Here is a 15,282-nt window from a genome sequence, read left to right on the forward strand (position 1 = left end):
TGATGATATCAGTCTACTGCAGGCAGGGAAACATTTCCATGGTCTTCTCTTCCACATTGATCAAACTGCAACACTGTAACTCTGTAATAAGTCGCAAGGTGAGTGGGAGCAGCTGGAGTTGATCTATGTTAGATATTTGTGAACAAAGCCAAGATTTCCACAGGCACCAGGATTTACAAGACTGTGTCTTCACTGAGCCAGCAGTAGAAGCAGATGAAGAGTCTTGTTGATGCCTGAACTCCACCTTGGGGGACATGAACATACCGTAATCACACAACAGGCCATTGGGCTCCATACCTAAAACAGATCACCAGGACCATCATAACTTACTCAGGCAATTGACTTTAAAGCATCAACTAATGTCCGACTGGCCCCAGGATTCACTTCCCTCCATCCATCAACCAATAAGGTAAGTGCCAACCTTCCTAATAATCTGCACTGCTATTCCTTAAACCTTTTCACCCAAAAATACCCCCCACAACATAGTCATGTAGGCCATACATATACGCCTATGGCTCAGTTTTTGGCCTAACTAAAAGTAATCTGCTTTAAATGCAGAACTGTCACTGAAATCTTCGGGCATGAGCCTGCAGAGAAAAATCAGATGGCTGCATGGTACATGAGCTGCAGAGTATCTTGTAACCACTCCACTTGGGTTCTAAAGCTTGATTTATCCACATGCCCTCTTTTGCTCCATTGCCTTACACACAAGTGCCTTATAATATGCATCACACTGGTTTTAAGTATGTTTTCCAGTAATCCGACAGAAGCCGCTTACAAATACTGGTTATAAGTAAAACAATAAAGATGCTTTATTGCAGCAATAAAAGCCAGGACATTATCATAGACGTGTACTCACCTTCACATTTTGCCCCGTCAGCACTCAAGTGGTATCCCCTGCCGCAGTTGACTACGTGGCGTTGACATGTGTAAGAGCCTTCGGTATTAATGCAGGTCTGGCCAGGAGGACATGGGGCATTCAAGCTCAAACATTCATTGATATCTATATTGGGAAAAAAGGTTTTATTGAGAATAGGCTCACCCCAAAAAAGTAATCATTTCTATGCAGCCCGTTACTCTTATTTCCTCATAACAGATGTTAGAAAACAGCATCCTACAATTTGGAAACGGCCATGGCTCTCTTGCCAGTGAGAACTCCAGTTTATACATGAGACCCAATGTCATCTGTTAGGGCTCTTTCACATGGATTACCAGAGGGCAGTAAAAACAGGTGGTTGAGCGTCACAAACACACCAGTTAAACTCTAACATTGCAGCTGCATGGGGCTGTCACAATTTGAAACGGCGGCACCACCTGTCAAACACGCCCAGTAGAGTCAATGGGGAGCACTGCATCCATGAAACAAGTGCTTGGCTCACATTTGTAGTGCAATATTTCAAAACAAAAACCCTGTTGCGATAAAAAAAAAAAACAGCACAGTCAGGAAGTGGCTGGATTGCCTCCTGAATGTTTAGCAGCTGCTGCTCTACTGCCCTCTGAAAAGCGATCCACTGAATATCAATTTTCAGAGGGTAGTAGATATGACTACCTGTGCGAAATAGCCCTTAGATGATGTATCTAGCACAAATGTGTTAATCTTGTCTTGGGCTAAGTTCTAGGTTCACATTTGTGCATCTGCATTTTCATGAGTCTGTCATGCATTTCTTATGTGCACCCATTGAAACCTTTTGGACCAAAAAGACACAATGTTGCACCAAAAGGCTTCTGTGCCCTTCTAAAGTGACACAGAAGCATGTTGCATAGGCTGTGCATAGGTGTGAATGGGCGCCATAGAAAATAATAGAATCCCTCTTGTGGTACATTGTCGCCTGTCACGAAACAAATTGCACAGGTGTCAATGGGGACTTACCAATGCAATTGCCAAGGGCATCCTGTATGAAGCCAGTGCTGCACTGGACTTTGGGTCGGCAGCGGAAGGACCCAGGTGTGTTTTGGCAGTTGAAGGTGGGAAGACAGTTGTGAGTTCCTGTTGCACATTCATCAATATCTGCAAATAAGAATATAATATTCCGTTAAAATATCATGGCAGTCATATTGAATAATTAAAAATGTAATGTGTATATTTGGTCCTGTCTCATCTCTAGTTCACAGGGCAGCCATCATACAGCCCCTGGAACAAATCATGCCATTATGGTCACAAACTCTCAAAGACAGTAGCAATGCACAGGCAACCCAGAGTCCAAACCCAGTGAGCTAATAAGTTCCTGTGCTCTCTGCCTGCCTCCATTCCTACCAAATACATTGCTGCCAGTTTTCTATGAGCTTTACAGAACACCTCCTCCCTATTTAATTGAGAAGGGGAGGTGTTCTGTATTCCTGTCTTAGTTTAACAGTACATCTTCTTCATAGATACTGTGCAGTGTTGTCACTCTTATACAGGAAGAGTGTTACTGGCAGGGTTACTGGACAGAAATAAAGAAAAGGGCCTAAATAAGGCTTCTTGCACACAGGAGACCGAACTGATGAATATACTTGGGTATATGCTGGAGCTATCATTAACACAAGTATAGGGTATAGGTGTTTGCAAAAAATAGAAAGTTTTCTATTTTATGCATGCGTCCCTATGCTATACTTGTATTTCTGATGCCACCAGTGCATACCTGAGTACAGCAGTGTACAGTCATTCATGTCTACAGGAGGGTGTATGCTGATCCTGGACTTTCCTGGCAGATGAAAGGCACCAGCATTTAGGTTGAATGGGTTCAGTCATCTGTTTGCAAGAGTGATAGAGAAAACAAATGCAGTTACCATATCTATTGACTGGAAAGCTGCAGTATATTATGCTTCTTCTGTGTAGATGCACTTTAATCCTGTCTTCTCTCAGTAGTATCAAAGCCATATGAGGAGATGGCACATAGGGAGTTACATTCATTTTACAAAACCCAAAAATGAATACCATCTGAGTTTTGTTGCTACTAAATTAGAGAACCCTTCTGCTGCACTCTAGATGGAGTCCATCTAGTTCATCATACCTTTACAGTTGTTGTCCTCGGTAAGTTCGTAACCTGTGCCACAACTGATCTCTCTCTGGCAGCGGAAAGATCCCACCTGATTGATACAGATCTGCCCAACCTTACAGTTGTGGGTTCCAGCGATACATTCATTAATATCTAAAATGAGAGTAAAACAAGCCTGGCAGTTATCCAGAGTTGCTAAAATGTTTGCTGCTTAAATAGTCAACCACTTTTACTTTCCTGTCAGAAAGCAAAAGAAAAGGAAAAAATATCAGAAGGAAAGAAAGCTGAAAGGGGAAGGTGAATTGAAAAGAAAATGAAAGAGGAAGAATGGAAAAGGAAATGGAAAGGATAAAAAAGAAAAGAAAAATAATAGAAAGGAGAAATCAAAAGAAAGGAAAGAAAACAAAGGAAAAGAACAGAACAGAAGAAAACTAAAAGTATAAAAAAGGAAAGAAAAGTAACAGGAAAGGAATGAAATAATAAAAAAAATAATGCAAATAGAAAGCATAGAAAAGGAAAGGAAAAGAAAGGATATGGAAAGGCTAGAAAAGGAAAGGAAACAGAGAAGCTAAAAAAGAAAGTGAAGGTAAAAGAAAGGAAAGGAAATAAAAGGGATGAAAAGGGAAATATATGGAAAGAAAAGCTGAAGGAAAGGAAAAGCAAGAAGAAAAACAAAAATAAAGAGGAGAAAGGGAAGGAAATAGAAAGGAAAAGAAATAGAAAGGATAAAAAAATAAAATGAAATAAAAGGAGAATAGCTAAAATAGAATTGGAAACTAAAAAGAAACGGAAATGAAGGGAAAGGAACATGAATGGTAGAATAAAGGAACATGGATGGGAGGGAAGGGATTGGGAATGAAAGGAAAGAAACAAGAGAGGAAGATAAATGAAAATATTATTTGACCTCTCCTTGGAAAGCTAAACAGTTGTCTCTGTTTATTAGCTTTACTGTTGAGATATATTACATATCCAATAGGTAAGTAAAATGTGTTACCTTCACATGTGACACCATCTGGCTGAAGTTGGTAGCCAGCGTAACATGAACAGACCACACTGCTACCGGTGTCTCGGCACTGATGATTGCAAGGTCCACCCCCTGATGAAAGAAGCACACAGAACTATGTATCACATATACCATTTCTACACTTAAACGACTTCTCCACTGAAGATCGGTAGCTGATGATGGACTCATCACCCACTCTAGGTGCAACTTCTGGATTATGACCACTGCTCCTACCTCTACAGCGATTCATGAAGTCTTCAGTATCAGCATGCTGGAGCGAGGGGTTGTTAGCTAGGGAAATAAAACAACAAAAACAACATGACTCAAGATCTGCTTGGTTTCAGTAACAAACAAGGTTATTTTCCACCCAGCAAAAAACAACATTTTAATAATAGGATAGTATTTGTGATTTGTAGAATTAACTTTGGAGTTGAAAAGTAATTATAAGAATAGATAGCTTTAATTAAATATTCACTTGTCATTCAGTTAATAAAATAATGTAAGGAAGCTGGGGGGTTGGAGGAATAGACTCTTCCTTCTTACATATAGCTTGTAAACTGCCATGGCAGAGCTAAAAGTTTAAAGTAAATTTGTCACAAATCTAGGTCATAAACACTGAGCATTTGGTGAAAAAAAATCTTAAGCATTGGTTGTCTTCAGTGAAAATCACAAAATGAACAGAACAGGAACAGAGATGAAGGAGGATGTAATTGTTTGCAAGTGTTGCCATTTTCATGGCAATCTTCATCCTGTCTTCTGAGCTTTCCTATTATTCAATATAGTTATCTCTACATTAAAGGACCAGTATAAAGAACCAACAGAAATTTGTTTGCATATAAACTTTCAGGGACTCCAGTGGCACTGTTAGCAGGTGTATTGTGACTAACAAATGTATGTATAGCCAAAACTTTTGATTTAGTTTTGGATAAAGTAGGGAAGTTTAAACCCCTGTCCATTTATGTTTGCTGGCTGTGGGGATTTTCCTTTCACTTCCTGTCTCAGAGATTCAACAGGAAAGAAATCTCTCCAAAGTGAGGGTGACAAGATCTCTGACGGGTCTTCCAGAATTTCCAGGATTTCTAGGACTTTCCGGTACTTACAGAATTCCTGCATGGTGTTCCAGGATTTACAGAATTACTATCACGTCAAGTACTCACAAGATCTCTGCTGGATTCCTTGGATTCCTAGGACCCAGACTATCTAAAGGACTTCCAGAGGTCTACAAAATGATGCTGGGTGTGTTATTTTAACAGTATTTAAGTTCCAGCCTTTGAAGTGGTCCATGTTGTGTTTTATCACCAGGCAAAGCACTATAATACTTACCTGCCAGCCTGATTGATCCAGGTTTGATTAAACTACCCTCTTGCTTTACACATGTCAAGACTCTGCCTGGACCTGACTAATTTCTTGCTGGCTATGTACCTCAACCTCCCCTCATATCTCATTACTTTCCAGCCCTGACACCTTGCAAACAGTCTCTGCATTGTAGCCTACCCATTCCAGCCTCCCCTTGGATGGGCGATCCCAAGGGCTTCAAACTGGCAACAGGATGTGGCCCTCAGGTTCACCCCTCCAATGGGAGACTTGAAAAGGAGGGCTACAAAGAAAGAAAGAAACTGGTGACCATTAGGGTCTTCAGCCTTTCATGTCTTGCAGGGTGGTGAAATACCAACTGTTACTTAGACCCTACACCTCGGATAAGCATGCGTCACCTTCCAGGGGGTACCATAACAGGGAAGAAACTAACCAATTGGATTTTGAAGTATAATTTCTTAATGTGCTGTAACACTCTACCTTCATCATGGTTGGGAAGGGGCATCTCGGGTCCATCTTGACCTTTGACACAGCAGGCCCGGAAGACAAGACTGCACTGGTAACCCAGGAACAAGCTCTGCTCACAGCTCTGGCCCTGCGCCTGGGCTGTCCTGCCCAGCAAACAGCAGTTGCAGCATCTCTGTGGAAACAAATCAATTCAGGATTGAAAAAACTCTGATTAATCAATGATAGCTAAACTTTAACCGCTGTCCAAAGGACTCTTTGGGGGGATTTACTAAAACTGGAGTGTGCAAAATCTGGTGCAGCTCTGAAAAGAAATCAATCAGCTTCCAGGTTTTATTATCAAAACTTAATTGAGCAAGCTGATTGGCCAACATGCACAGCTGCATCAGAATCTGAGTGCACCAGTTTGAGTAAATATCCCCCTTTATTTTAGTTAGTACAGCAGAAGAAACGGTGGCACAGTGGCTTAGTGGTTAGCACTTCTGCCTTGCAGTAATTGGGTCATGGGTTCAATTCCCAACCAAGGTGCCTCCTGCATGGAGTTTGCATGTTCTCCTTGTGTTTGTGTGGGTTTCCTGTCACACTCCAAAGACATGCTGGTAGGTTAATTGGCTCCTGTCTAAATTGTCCTAGTTTCATCCCTGGCCATGTGGGATCTCCTGCATGGTAGGGGTTGGGGAAAGACCTGCCAACCTACCCTGTAAAATAATTGCTAAGAGAATTCATGGAAAAAGTTGCTTACAAGTGACGGTCCATGCAATTGCCAAGGGTTAGATACAACTGAATGGATAGATAGGAACAGCAGAAGAAAACATATCTCAGTTCACTTATGCCTTCCTTCAGAAGTCATTAAACCATACTGTATACATGCCCAGAACTTTATTTTCTTTAGCAAAATTTAATTGATTTGAGATAAAAATAGATGGAGTACAAAATGGTTAGATTGGGCTGGGGTGGGGCGACTAAATAACAAGTAGTGAAAAACAAGATTTACATGTTATAAGTTACAGAAAATCAAGAGATTGTTAAATTTAAAGACCCTGGATAAAAGCTGCAATCTACTGTATATCCAAAATGTTTGCACACATTTGCAAATGTATGTGTAATCCGTCGTGCCTATGTCAAGGCACCTCTTTGTACTGTGATCCTAATTTTCAGAGTCTCCCAAGCTGGAGCACATATAGCAATGGAAAGATTAAGGGTAGGTTTACCTGGAGGGAGCCGACCCCTCCTTAATAGTACAGGGACGCCTTGCTAAAATTGTTTGACAGGGTCAATTCCTTTTTTTTTTTTTTTTTGCAGGCTGTCTGGTAAGTGTGCTGGGAAATTTGTGTTTGTTAGAGATGTGCATTGCCCTTCAATGTGCACATTCCTGCAAAGGCTGGTTATAGGTTGGGGTGGTTGCCACCTTTTTGTCTGTCACAAATGTGATCACAACAGATGAAGCCAAGATCTATAAACAATGCAATGTAATGACATATTTCCAATGAGAAGTCCCCCCAAGATACTCTGGCAGACTTGGTGACCATTGCCTTGGCATAGATCACATTCTCAACTTTTGCCAGATACAGGATTTCCCTGACTAAACTACAAAGATATGGTGGTAGGATTATTGGCTCTCGGCTAAACTGGCCCCAGCATGTGTATATCCACATGTGGGATAAGGACCTTAGACTGGAAGTGCCTGAAGGGTAGGAACTGATGTGAATACAGTATGTAAATTGCTGTGTATATTGTCAGCACTATATAAATACCTGTATACCTTTGGAGGTCAGTGTGAGCTGCTATGCAGTTTGTTCTTTGGTATATCCACAAGGGGGCACTATGATGTAACAAAACATTTACATGGAAATAGCTGCAAGTGTTGTATGATAGCTTACAGCCACCTAAAGAGCCACAGCAATTCTGAATCAGCAGCAAATAGCAGCAATGGATTGTGCAATGGTGGGAAAGAAATTGTGTTACGGAGTCTAAAGTCAGTTGAAACGTTAAGGTCCATGGTAAAGGACAATTATACAAAAGTTATTCCTTTAAAACAAAGATAGTGCTGAACAATTTGGACTGAATAGAACAGAAACCCTGATTGTAAGCTCCGAGGAGCAGGGCCCTCCTAACCCTCTTGTATTGAACTGTATTGTTGCTGTATTGTCTCCCGTTATATTGTAAAGTGCTGAGCAAACTGTTGGCGCTATATAAATCCTGTGTAATAATAATAATAATAATAACAGCTCACCTTCACAAACCTGGATTCACATGTAGCATTTTCCTGCTCATTGATGTCACAGGAGTCTTTCTCATTGGCGATGGTTATACCAGTGGTACAGTGCAGTTCCTCCAGCTGATTAATACAACATTGCTCTTGGGTTATCCTAAGGAAAAAGCAGCAAATTAAAGAGACCCTGTTTACTAACTATTCATTTAAAAAGAAATCTTCCCATAGGATTATATGTACATTAATGCATTTTATGCATGCTGTACGTCCTGAGACTGCTGCTGGGTGGTGCCATCTTGGATGTGATGTCAGTAGCCAAAGTAAGATCAGAGCTGTCACAAATGCCACTCTATAGTATTTCCCTTCACTCCTCCCAAGGCTGCTCTTTGAGCAAGTTTGAGCAAGTTGAGAGGTACACTGCAAGTGTGTTTTTTAAAACTGGTGACGGGGTCTCTTTAAAAGGAAGATATTGTATATGTTAGGAGAAAGTATTCAAGGGCCCTGAATAATCGAGTTGTAAGAGAGCTTCTCAGACTCAGTCAAATGACACTTTATAGTATTTCCTGTAGCTACTTCCCTGGCAACTGCCGTACATTAATTACACTTATCATTTACCTTGAACGAGGGCTTGTCACTTAGCCAATAGGTGAGACAGAGGAAGAAGTGGCAGGAAAGCGCTGCAAGGTGAGTATAAGTGGGTCAGTGGACTTTAAAGAGACCCTGTTTTTGTCCTAGATGGGCGAAGGTGTCTCTAAAGCTGGTTGATCAAAAAAAGGAAATGATTCTCCAATCCACATAAGTGTAACACTCACAGCATACACAGCCAGGCATACAGCATTTTGTATTGGAACAGTAACTTGGATGAGGATGGGGTGCTTGAGATACCAGAACTTTAGAACAACTAGAGAGGACTGCTAAGCTTCTAGCTGCTCTGTGCAAAATGCAGGCTATATTGCACAACCTCTGGCTGCACTGTACCCTCTTGGATGTCTTGTACAACTTCTGGCTGTGACGCACAACTCCTCGATAAACTGTGCATGCTCCTGGCTGTTTTGCACAACTCCTGGTTGCACTTGCTATGGGTGAAGGAAGGGTTTGGCCACCCCACAGTCACTTATCTTCTCAATAGCAGGATCAGTTACTCGCTCAGTCCCAGAATGGATGGGTCTCCTTCAACCAACTCCCTTCTGGCTCCACTCAGTTCTTGGATACAGCTCTCTTCTCTCTAAACCTAGCTGGGTCCTCAATGTGTTTAAAGACTCCACTGACTTCATCTCTGTCTCTCTTTACCCCCAGGGCAGAGCTCTTGCATAGGGGTCCCCTCCTGCAGGACTGGACCCAGGAACCCTACCTCTAGCTGCCAGGCCTCAGAATATTTATGGGCTCCCCTCCATCTTCTGGGCACACCTCCCCAGGGATTGGCCAGAGTTCCATAAATATTCAGGCTACCTGTCCTGCTCTCTCTCCCACTATACTTCTAGATGTTTCTACTGTAACAGAGGAGCTAACTAAATGTACCTAGTAGTCTACTGTGAACTAGGAGGGTGCTACATAATCAAGGTGGATGGAGGGATTCATCCCCCCTATTCTGACAGTGGGTACTCCTCCGCTGTCACACTACACTGATCAGCGTTGCAGCCGCAGATTAAAGTAACATTTATCAACATTCCTGTTTGAGAGAGATTGATCATTAGGTGACCATAGATGGATCAAAATTTGGCCAGTTACTGCTGAACCAGCTGAATTTGAATGCATCCGTGGCCAGCTTTAGACGCCCTTCTAAAAACACTAAATACCTTCAGCATTGAAATCTGCATTGCTTGTCTTTCCTATTTTAATTTTTTGCCAGAACTTCAAAAGCTTTCTTAGTCCTCAAGTCGGACACTGCGTCTGGCAATCACATGGCCGCTGAATTCCCCCCCCCCTTCCCCCACATACTCACACAAACACAAAATTCCTCCTCTCATCCTCTTTCATGTCTGACATTCGCTCCTAGGGGAGCACCAATAAATAGAAAAAAATTTCCTCAATCGCTCTGCTGGGAAGTCTTCACTTCCTCCCTGTTTGGCCTAAAATTATGGTTTGTTTAGCCAAAGGCTCTAAAAGATTCTTTTTATGAATTGCCAGAGTGCCCACGTCTTATCCAGATATCTCTGGCCGATAGGATTCTATTAAAATCCGGGACTTTAATGTTAAGATTGTAATAACATGTCTGAAAGATTTACGAGGGTTAGCTAATAGACCTCAGGGTAGCAGATGACTAGGACCTAATAGACAAAGAAAAAGGGGATGTTCTGGAGTTTGAGCTTGTACTCTGTACTAAATTTCCATAGGAATAAATTGCAGAGAGCATGCATGGGTCTAGGCAGGAAGATTTCAACAAGGAGTTCAGGGATCTAATCAGCAATATCTTGCTAAATCAGGTACAGGAAAATATAAGACTGGAATGGGTTCTCAGGGTGGGACTACAATGTAACTGCACCTGTTTCTAGGATTGCTTTTGTCTGAACTACAGAGGTATTTTGTTATCTTCAGCTGTTAGCACATGTATGTGATCTATATGACTCTGCTATTGCCCAACACATCATATTGATGCTCTGAACACCCTAATTTATTAGATTTTGTTAATTTTATACTATTTAGCATGAAATGAACCTCCACCCAAAAGGCATTTCTTTCATTCGGAAGGGTTTGGAACATGATGGCATAGGTCATAATGACAGCATTGACAACATTGGTTTAGAGTTGATATGAGGTCTGAAGTTACAGGTTTTGGGGCTGATCTGATGTCAGGAAGAGTGAGTTTATGGCTGTGCGTCAGGCTTTGCATAGGCAGCACAGTGGCTAAATGGATAGCACTTCCACCTGGCAGCACTAGGGTCAATGGTTCAAATCCCAACCACAGCACCACCTGCCTGGAGTGTGCATGTTTTCCCTGTGCCTGTGTGGGTTTCCTCTGGGTACTCTGGTTTCCCCCCACACTTTAAAGACATGTGGGTAGGTTAATTGGTTCCTGTCTAAATTGTCTCTAGTATATGGATGAATATGAGTTAGGGACTTTAGATTGTATGCTCCTTGAGGGTCAGGTACTGATGTAAAAGTACAATGTATATATGTAAATTGACAGCGCTATATAGGTACCTGTAATAAATAATACAGCTGTGGCCCAATGCACAGGGTTACGACAGTATGCACTCATGAATGTGCTCACACTAATACACACAAGTGTGCACATCTGACATTGGCTTTGGCACCAATCATCCTATTTAAAGTACAACACACTGGGAAGAAATTGCTGAGTGGTCATCAGCTCTTGTGACTTGTGCTCGGCATACCTACTGACGCTGATCTTTTGCTCCTAGCTTTGGTTTGTGTACTGACTACAGATTTGGAACCTTTGCTTCCCGTTGAATATTGTCCCTAGCCTAGCTTCTGACCCTGTTCCTGCTTTCTGATTTGGTGCCACTGCTTCCCTGCTGTTTCTGACTCCAGTTCATCTTCACTTTGGCTTTATTTCTGCTCCTGTGGGTTCCTGTGTTCCAGTGTTCTGCAACTTCCAGTCTGAGCATCTCAGCAGTATTCAGACTATCTTCAGATCATTTGCTGTGTCTGGATCCACAATAGGCACCCATGCGCTCCTCATCCAGCTACATCCTGTTACTCTAAGTGGTTTTGGACCGGAAGGGAGGCCGTCTCGTCAGCTCAGCCTCTACACCCTAGGTCTGAAAGTGCAGGAGCTTTGGCTGATCTGAGGTATAAAGGTCCAGGAACTGGAGCTGTTTTGACATCTGAAGGTGCCGCGTTTAGGACCAATCTTAGTTGTAAATCTTGTACATGCATTGGGGCTGCAATGAGGTTAAAAGTCCAAACATTATGGCTAAATTGAAGTGTAAAGGTGCATAAGTTAGGGCTGGGCTGAAGTGTGAGGATGTATGTATTGGGGCTGATCTGAGGTCTGAAGGTTAATGAATTATTTTACTGTATGACTACTTAATTGTTCACTAATGTTTGTAAAAAAATATAGAAAAGGTTGCTGATCCCTAGGTTAGATCTTTGTCAGCTTTGTTGTTTCCCACTACAACAAAAATAAAAAAGCAATTTAACATGGATTCATACTTTTTTTTATATTGCCTTTTAAATAACACAGAGACATTTTTAAAGGACGTTCTCCTTGTTCTTGTGCAACCCTTTTGTGTAAGGATGAGCAAAAATTCAGAGTTATTACTTTTCCGAAATGTTTGCAAAATCTAAGACATTGGAATAAATGGCAAATATTAAATTATTGTGCTTTTTGGTGGTGCAATGGGCTTTATGTGTCTCTTTAGGGTTACAGAAGTGTCTTTGAACTATCCTGAACCTATTCTTTCACCAAAAAAGGGTAACACTAACGCTAACCCTAAACCATACCGCTAACTCCAATAGTAATCCTCACATCAACAATAACCATAACCCTTTATTTACAAACAAAGTTATGTAATTTGCATGTCAGCACTGTCATTGCTACCTCATGGCTTTGTTGGTAAACAAAGCCATGTCATTCAACACAGGGTCTCACAGACTGGAGTACAACATAAAAACCATAACACGTAGACAAAGCCTACAAAAATGTACAGAGAAATGCATTGGCTTCATACAGAAAGGGCCCTATTGGGAACTGAACCCATGATCTCATTGCTGGTTTCACATGCTGCTTACATCAAGATTACTGTCAGTGTAAAATACAGACCAAAGTAGGCATAAAGGTCAGCGATTTCTGAAAAAGATATCTTCTCTAGCTCTGTCTGATAAAGTAGACATTTCCAAACCTGCCCAAGGAGTAAGGGTTAGTTCAGTCTTTAGCTGGACCACCATCATATCTTTTCAGCACAAGAAATTCTTGGCCTGGTTAGATAAACCTTTCATCAGACACAAAGTGCACTTCAGACGCCTAATCTACAGGAGGTGATGATTATACAGAAATCTCAGGTTACAAGATTTTGAGTGTTTTTCTTGCAGTCTGATGACAGATTTAAAGCTTGTTCGGCAAAAACTGCCTTTAATAAAATAAATACTCTAAAAGGACATGTAGGTTGAATAACCTGTGATTACTAGATACAGTATATATCCTTGCTGGTTGCAGACTCACAATGATAAAACAAAAACTGGCTACTGTAAGGAATTTAACAGCGAAACAGTCCAGCCAGGGGTCTCATGGTTGTAATCATTCCACTGGGGAACTATCATCTCTCAAATGGTCTGTAGGGGAGTTGATCCATTGGTCCCAATGCTTCTGTCCTGTAGCTTTCTTAGCTGCTCCTTCATCCCTTCCTAGGTCTCCACATTTGCCTGCTGCTGTTCTTTGCAGGCACCAACAGCCATGCATTGTTTAGGTCCTCAGGCACGTGTTAGCACAAGGTCTGATTGAGCAGCAACTTTCTTTTAAAGCACAACTGAGAGATGAGTCGGTCATCACACTATTTTTTTTCTTATGAAAAAAATACGATTCTTTGTTTTGCTTTTAGACTGTCCTTGTGGCTGACCTTGCATGTCTGACGTAGTTTGACCTCAACCTGCCTAGCCCTTTATCTTGAATCCTGACTCTGATATCTGTTTTACAGATAAATGCTTTTCAGATGCTGATGAATGGCAAAACTGTGAACAACCTTCAGAGCTCCAGCTTGATAATTCCTCAACTCTACGTGTTGCCTTTGGTACATGGTTGCAGACCCCCTGACTTGACCCCAAGTATACTTCCAAACCTGGCTGCTCTGACCTTTCACTTGACCTTACACTATCCTGAGTTAAACCCTCTGCTGGGGTACAGAATCTAGTAATACCTGACTATCAGGATGGGTATTAATGGTAATTACAATAGTGGCTAGAGTCATTATGTGTGAAATTGAAGATGGACCAATAAGACAGAGGGTGCATGGAGACTTGGGGCTATCTTGGTCCAGACAGATAGCAATTTTGTCATGAGCCAAAAGGGGTAAGCTGGCTGTAAGTATGTGTGAGTCTATGTGAGTTCTGGTGGGTTAATAGGCCTCAAGTCATGTTCAGCGAAGCTTCTACTTATTCAGCCGTTGAGGTTACAATACATATTTACACATTTGTATGGCTATGGCTGATTTGTAAAAGTTTATTCATGTACACAAAGTGGATTAGGCTAATGTATGCCAGAGCTTCATTTTACTTCCAGATAAGAGAACATCTGCTTGCTATGTTTTGAAGGACCAGATGACAACCTTTCTATTTAGCTAAACCACTAGGGTTGGGGAAAAAGGCAATCTGGTTGGAATATTTAAATTTATTGTCTATTATTCTGCTATATTAGATAGTATATTAGAATCTCGCTGAGGGATTTTGCCACTGCTGACCTTTTCTTTTGAAAATGCTAGCTGTCTGGTTGTCATTTTAATTCTTTGGCAGAGCCAACAATTTTCCTCCCGGCTCCTTCAATTTTTCAATCGGATGTTGGGCAGGAAGCAGCTGATGGACCACCCATGTAGCAGACATTGCTCAGCTCATCAGGAACTACTTAAATTGTCCAACATACTATACATTAAATCCCAAATACCTGCATTGTTTGGATTCAGAGATAACGGGGAGGTTCTTGCACTCTTGCTTCTGCGATGCCCATTCATATCCACTCGTGCAGCAAGCATCCACTGTGACCTGCGCAGAAGCTGGGGTGACAAAATAATGTTCCAATTAGAATTTTCGTTTCCAAAATGCAGTCCTCCCAACTTTCTGAGATAAGTAAGAGAGGCACCTTTCAGCACATAGCTTGTATGCAAAGGATACAACCTCAGTTCAAAACAGAATGGCACGCACCCCAATCCACTTGTCTTGTCAAACTGCCTCATGCAAGGAACTAACTGCCTATGGGTATATGTTATGTATATAAAACCTAGATCCACACAAGATCATCCCACAGAGGACTTCTACCTCCAAAAATACTCAAAATAGCTCTTTATTAAAGTGCAACCTGCGAGTGCAAAGTTATAATAAAAACTATCCATTCTAAAACCAGCTCTGATGTGATTTCCATTTCAATTTATATTTGGTCTGTGATGTTGGAATGTTACATTTCCTACTTACTAAAATAATACAAATATTAAAGTATATAAAAAAAACTAGGCAAAAAATAAATACTAGAACAACGCATAACCTGATATATAAATTTACTGGCAACTTTTATCTTGGCCGGAACTCTTCCATAATTCAGTTCATTCTGTGGTCTTGCTTATAATGCAGGAATTCAGTGAGTGTTAGCCTTTTTTTTTTCTCTGGACAAATAAAAGCTTCAGCAGCCAGTGAGACTTTTCCAT

At 41.3% G+C, this 15,282-nt stretch overlaps 1 protein-coding gene across 3 annotated transcripts in view; it reads right to left on the minus strand.

Annotated features, from left to right (window-relative positions):
* The window catches only part of FBLN1 (fibulin 1), a 108,329-nt gene that overhangs the window by 52,075 nt on the left and 40,972 nt on the right, over window positions 1–15,282 (minus strand). For all 3 annotated transcript variants that reach the window (XM_089680765.1, XM_089680764.1, XM_089680766.1), the window contains exons 2-9: window positions 14,529–14,637; window positions 7,994–8,129; window positions 5,776–5,935; window positions 4,216–4,272; window positions 3,973–4,074; window positions 2,994–3,131; window positions 1,871–2,008; window positions 860–1,003 (exon numbers count right to left, since the gene is read on the minus strand). In XM_089680765.1, coding sequence (XP_089536891.1) covers window positions 860–1,003; window positions 1,871–2,008; window positions 2,994–3,131; window positions 3,973–4,074; window positions 4,216–4,272; window positions 5,776–5,935; window positions 7,994–8,129; window positions 14,529–14,637 — 984 coding nt within the window. The remainder of the gene's footprint in view (window positions 1–859; window positions 1,004–1,870; window positions 2,009–2,993; window positions 3,132–3,972; window positions 4,075–4,215; window positions 4,273–5,775; window positions 5,936–7,993; window positions 8,130–14,528; window positions 14,638–15,282) is intronic.

This window comes from Staurois parvus, unplaced genomic scaffold, assembly GCF_062004578.1.
Source record: "Staurois parvus isolate SC_StPar_1 unplaced genomic scaffold, SC_StPar_1.0 ptg000249l, whole genome shotgun sequence".
NCBI lineage: Eukaryota > Metazoa > Chordata > Amphibia > Anura > Ranidae > Staurois > Staurois parvus.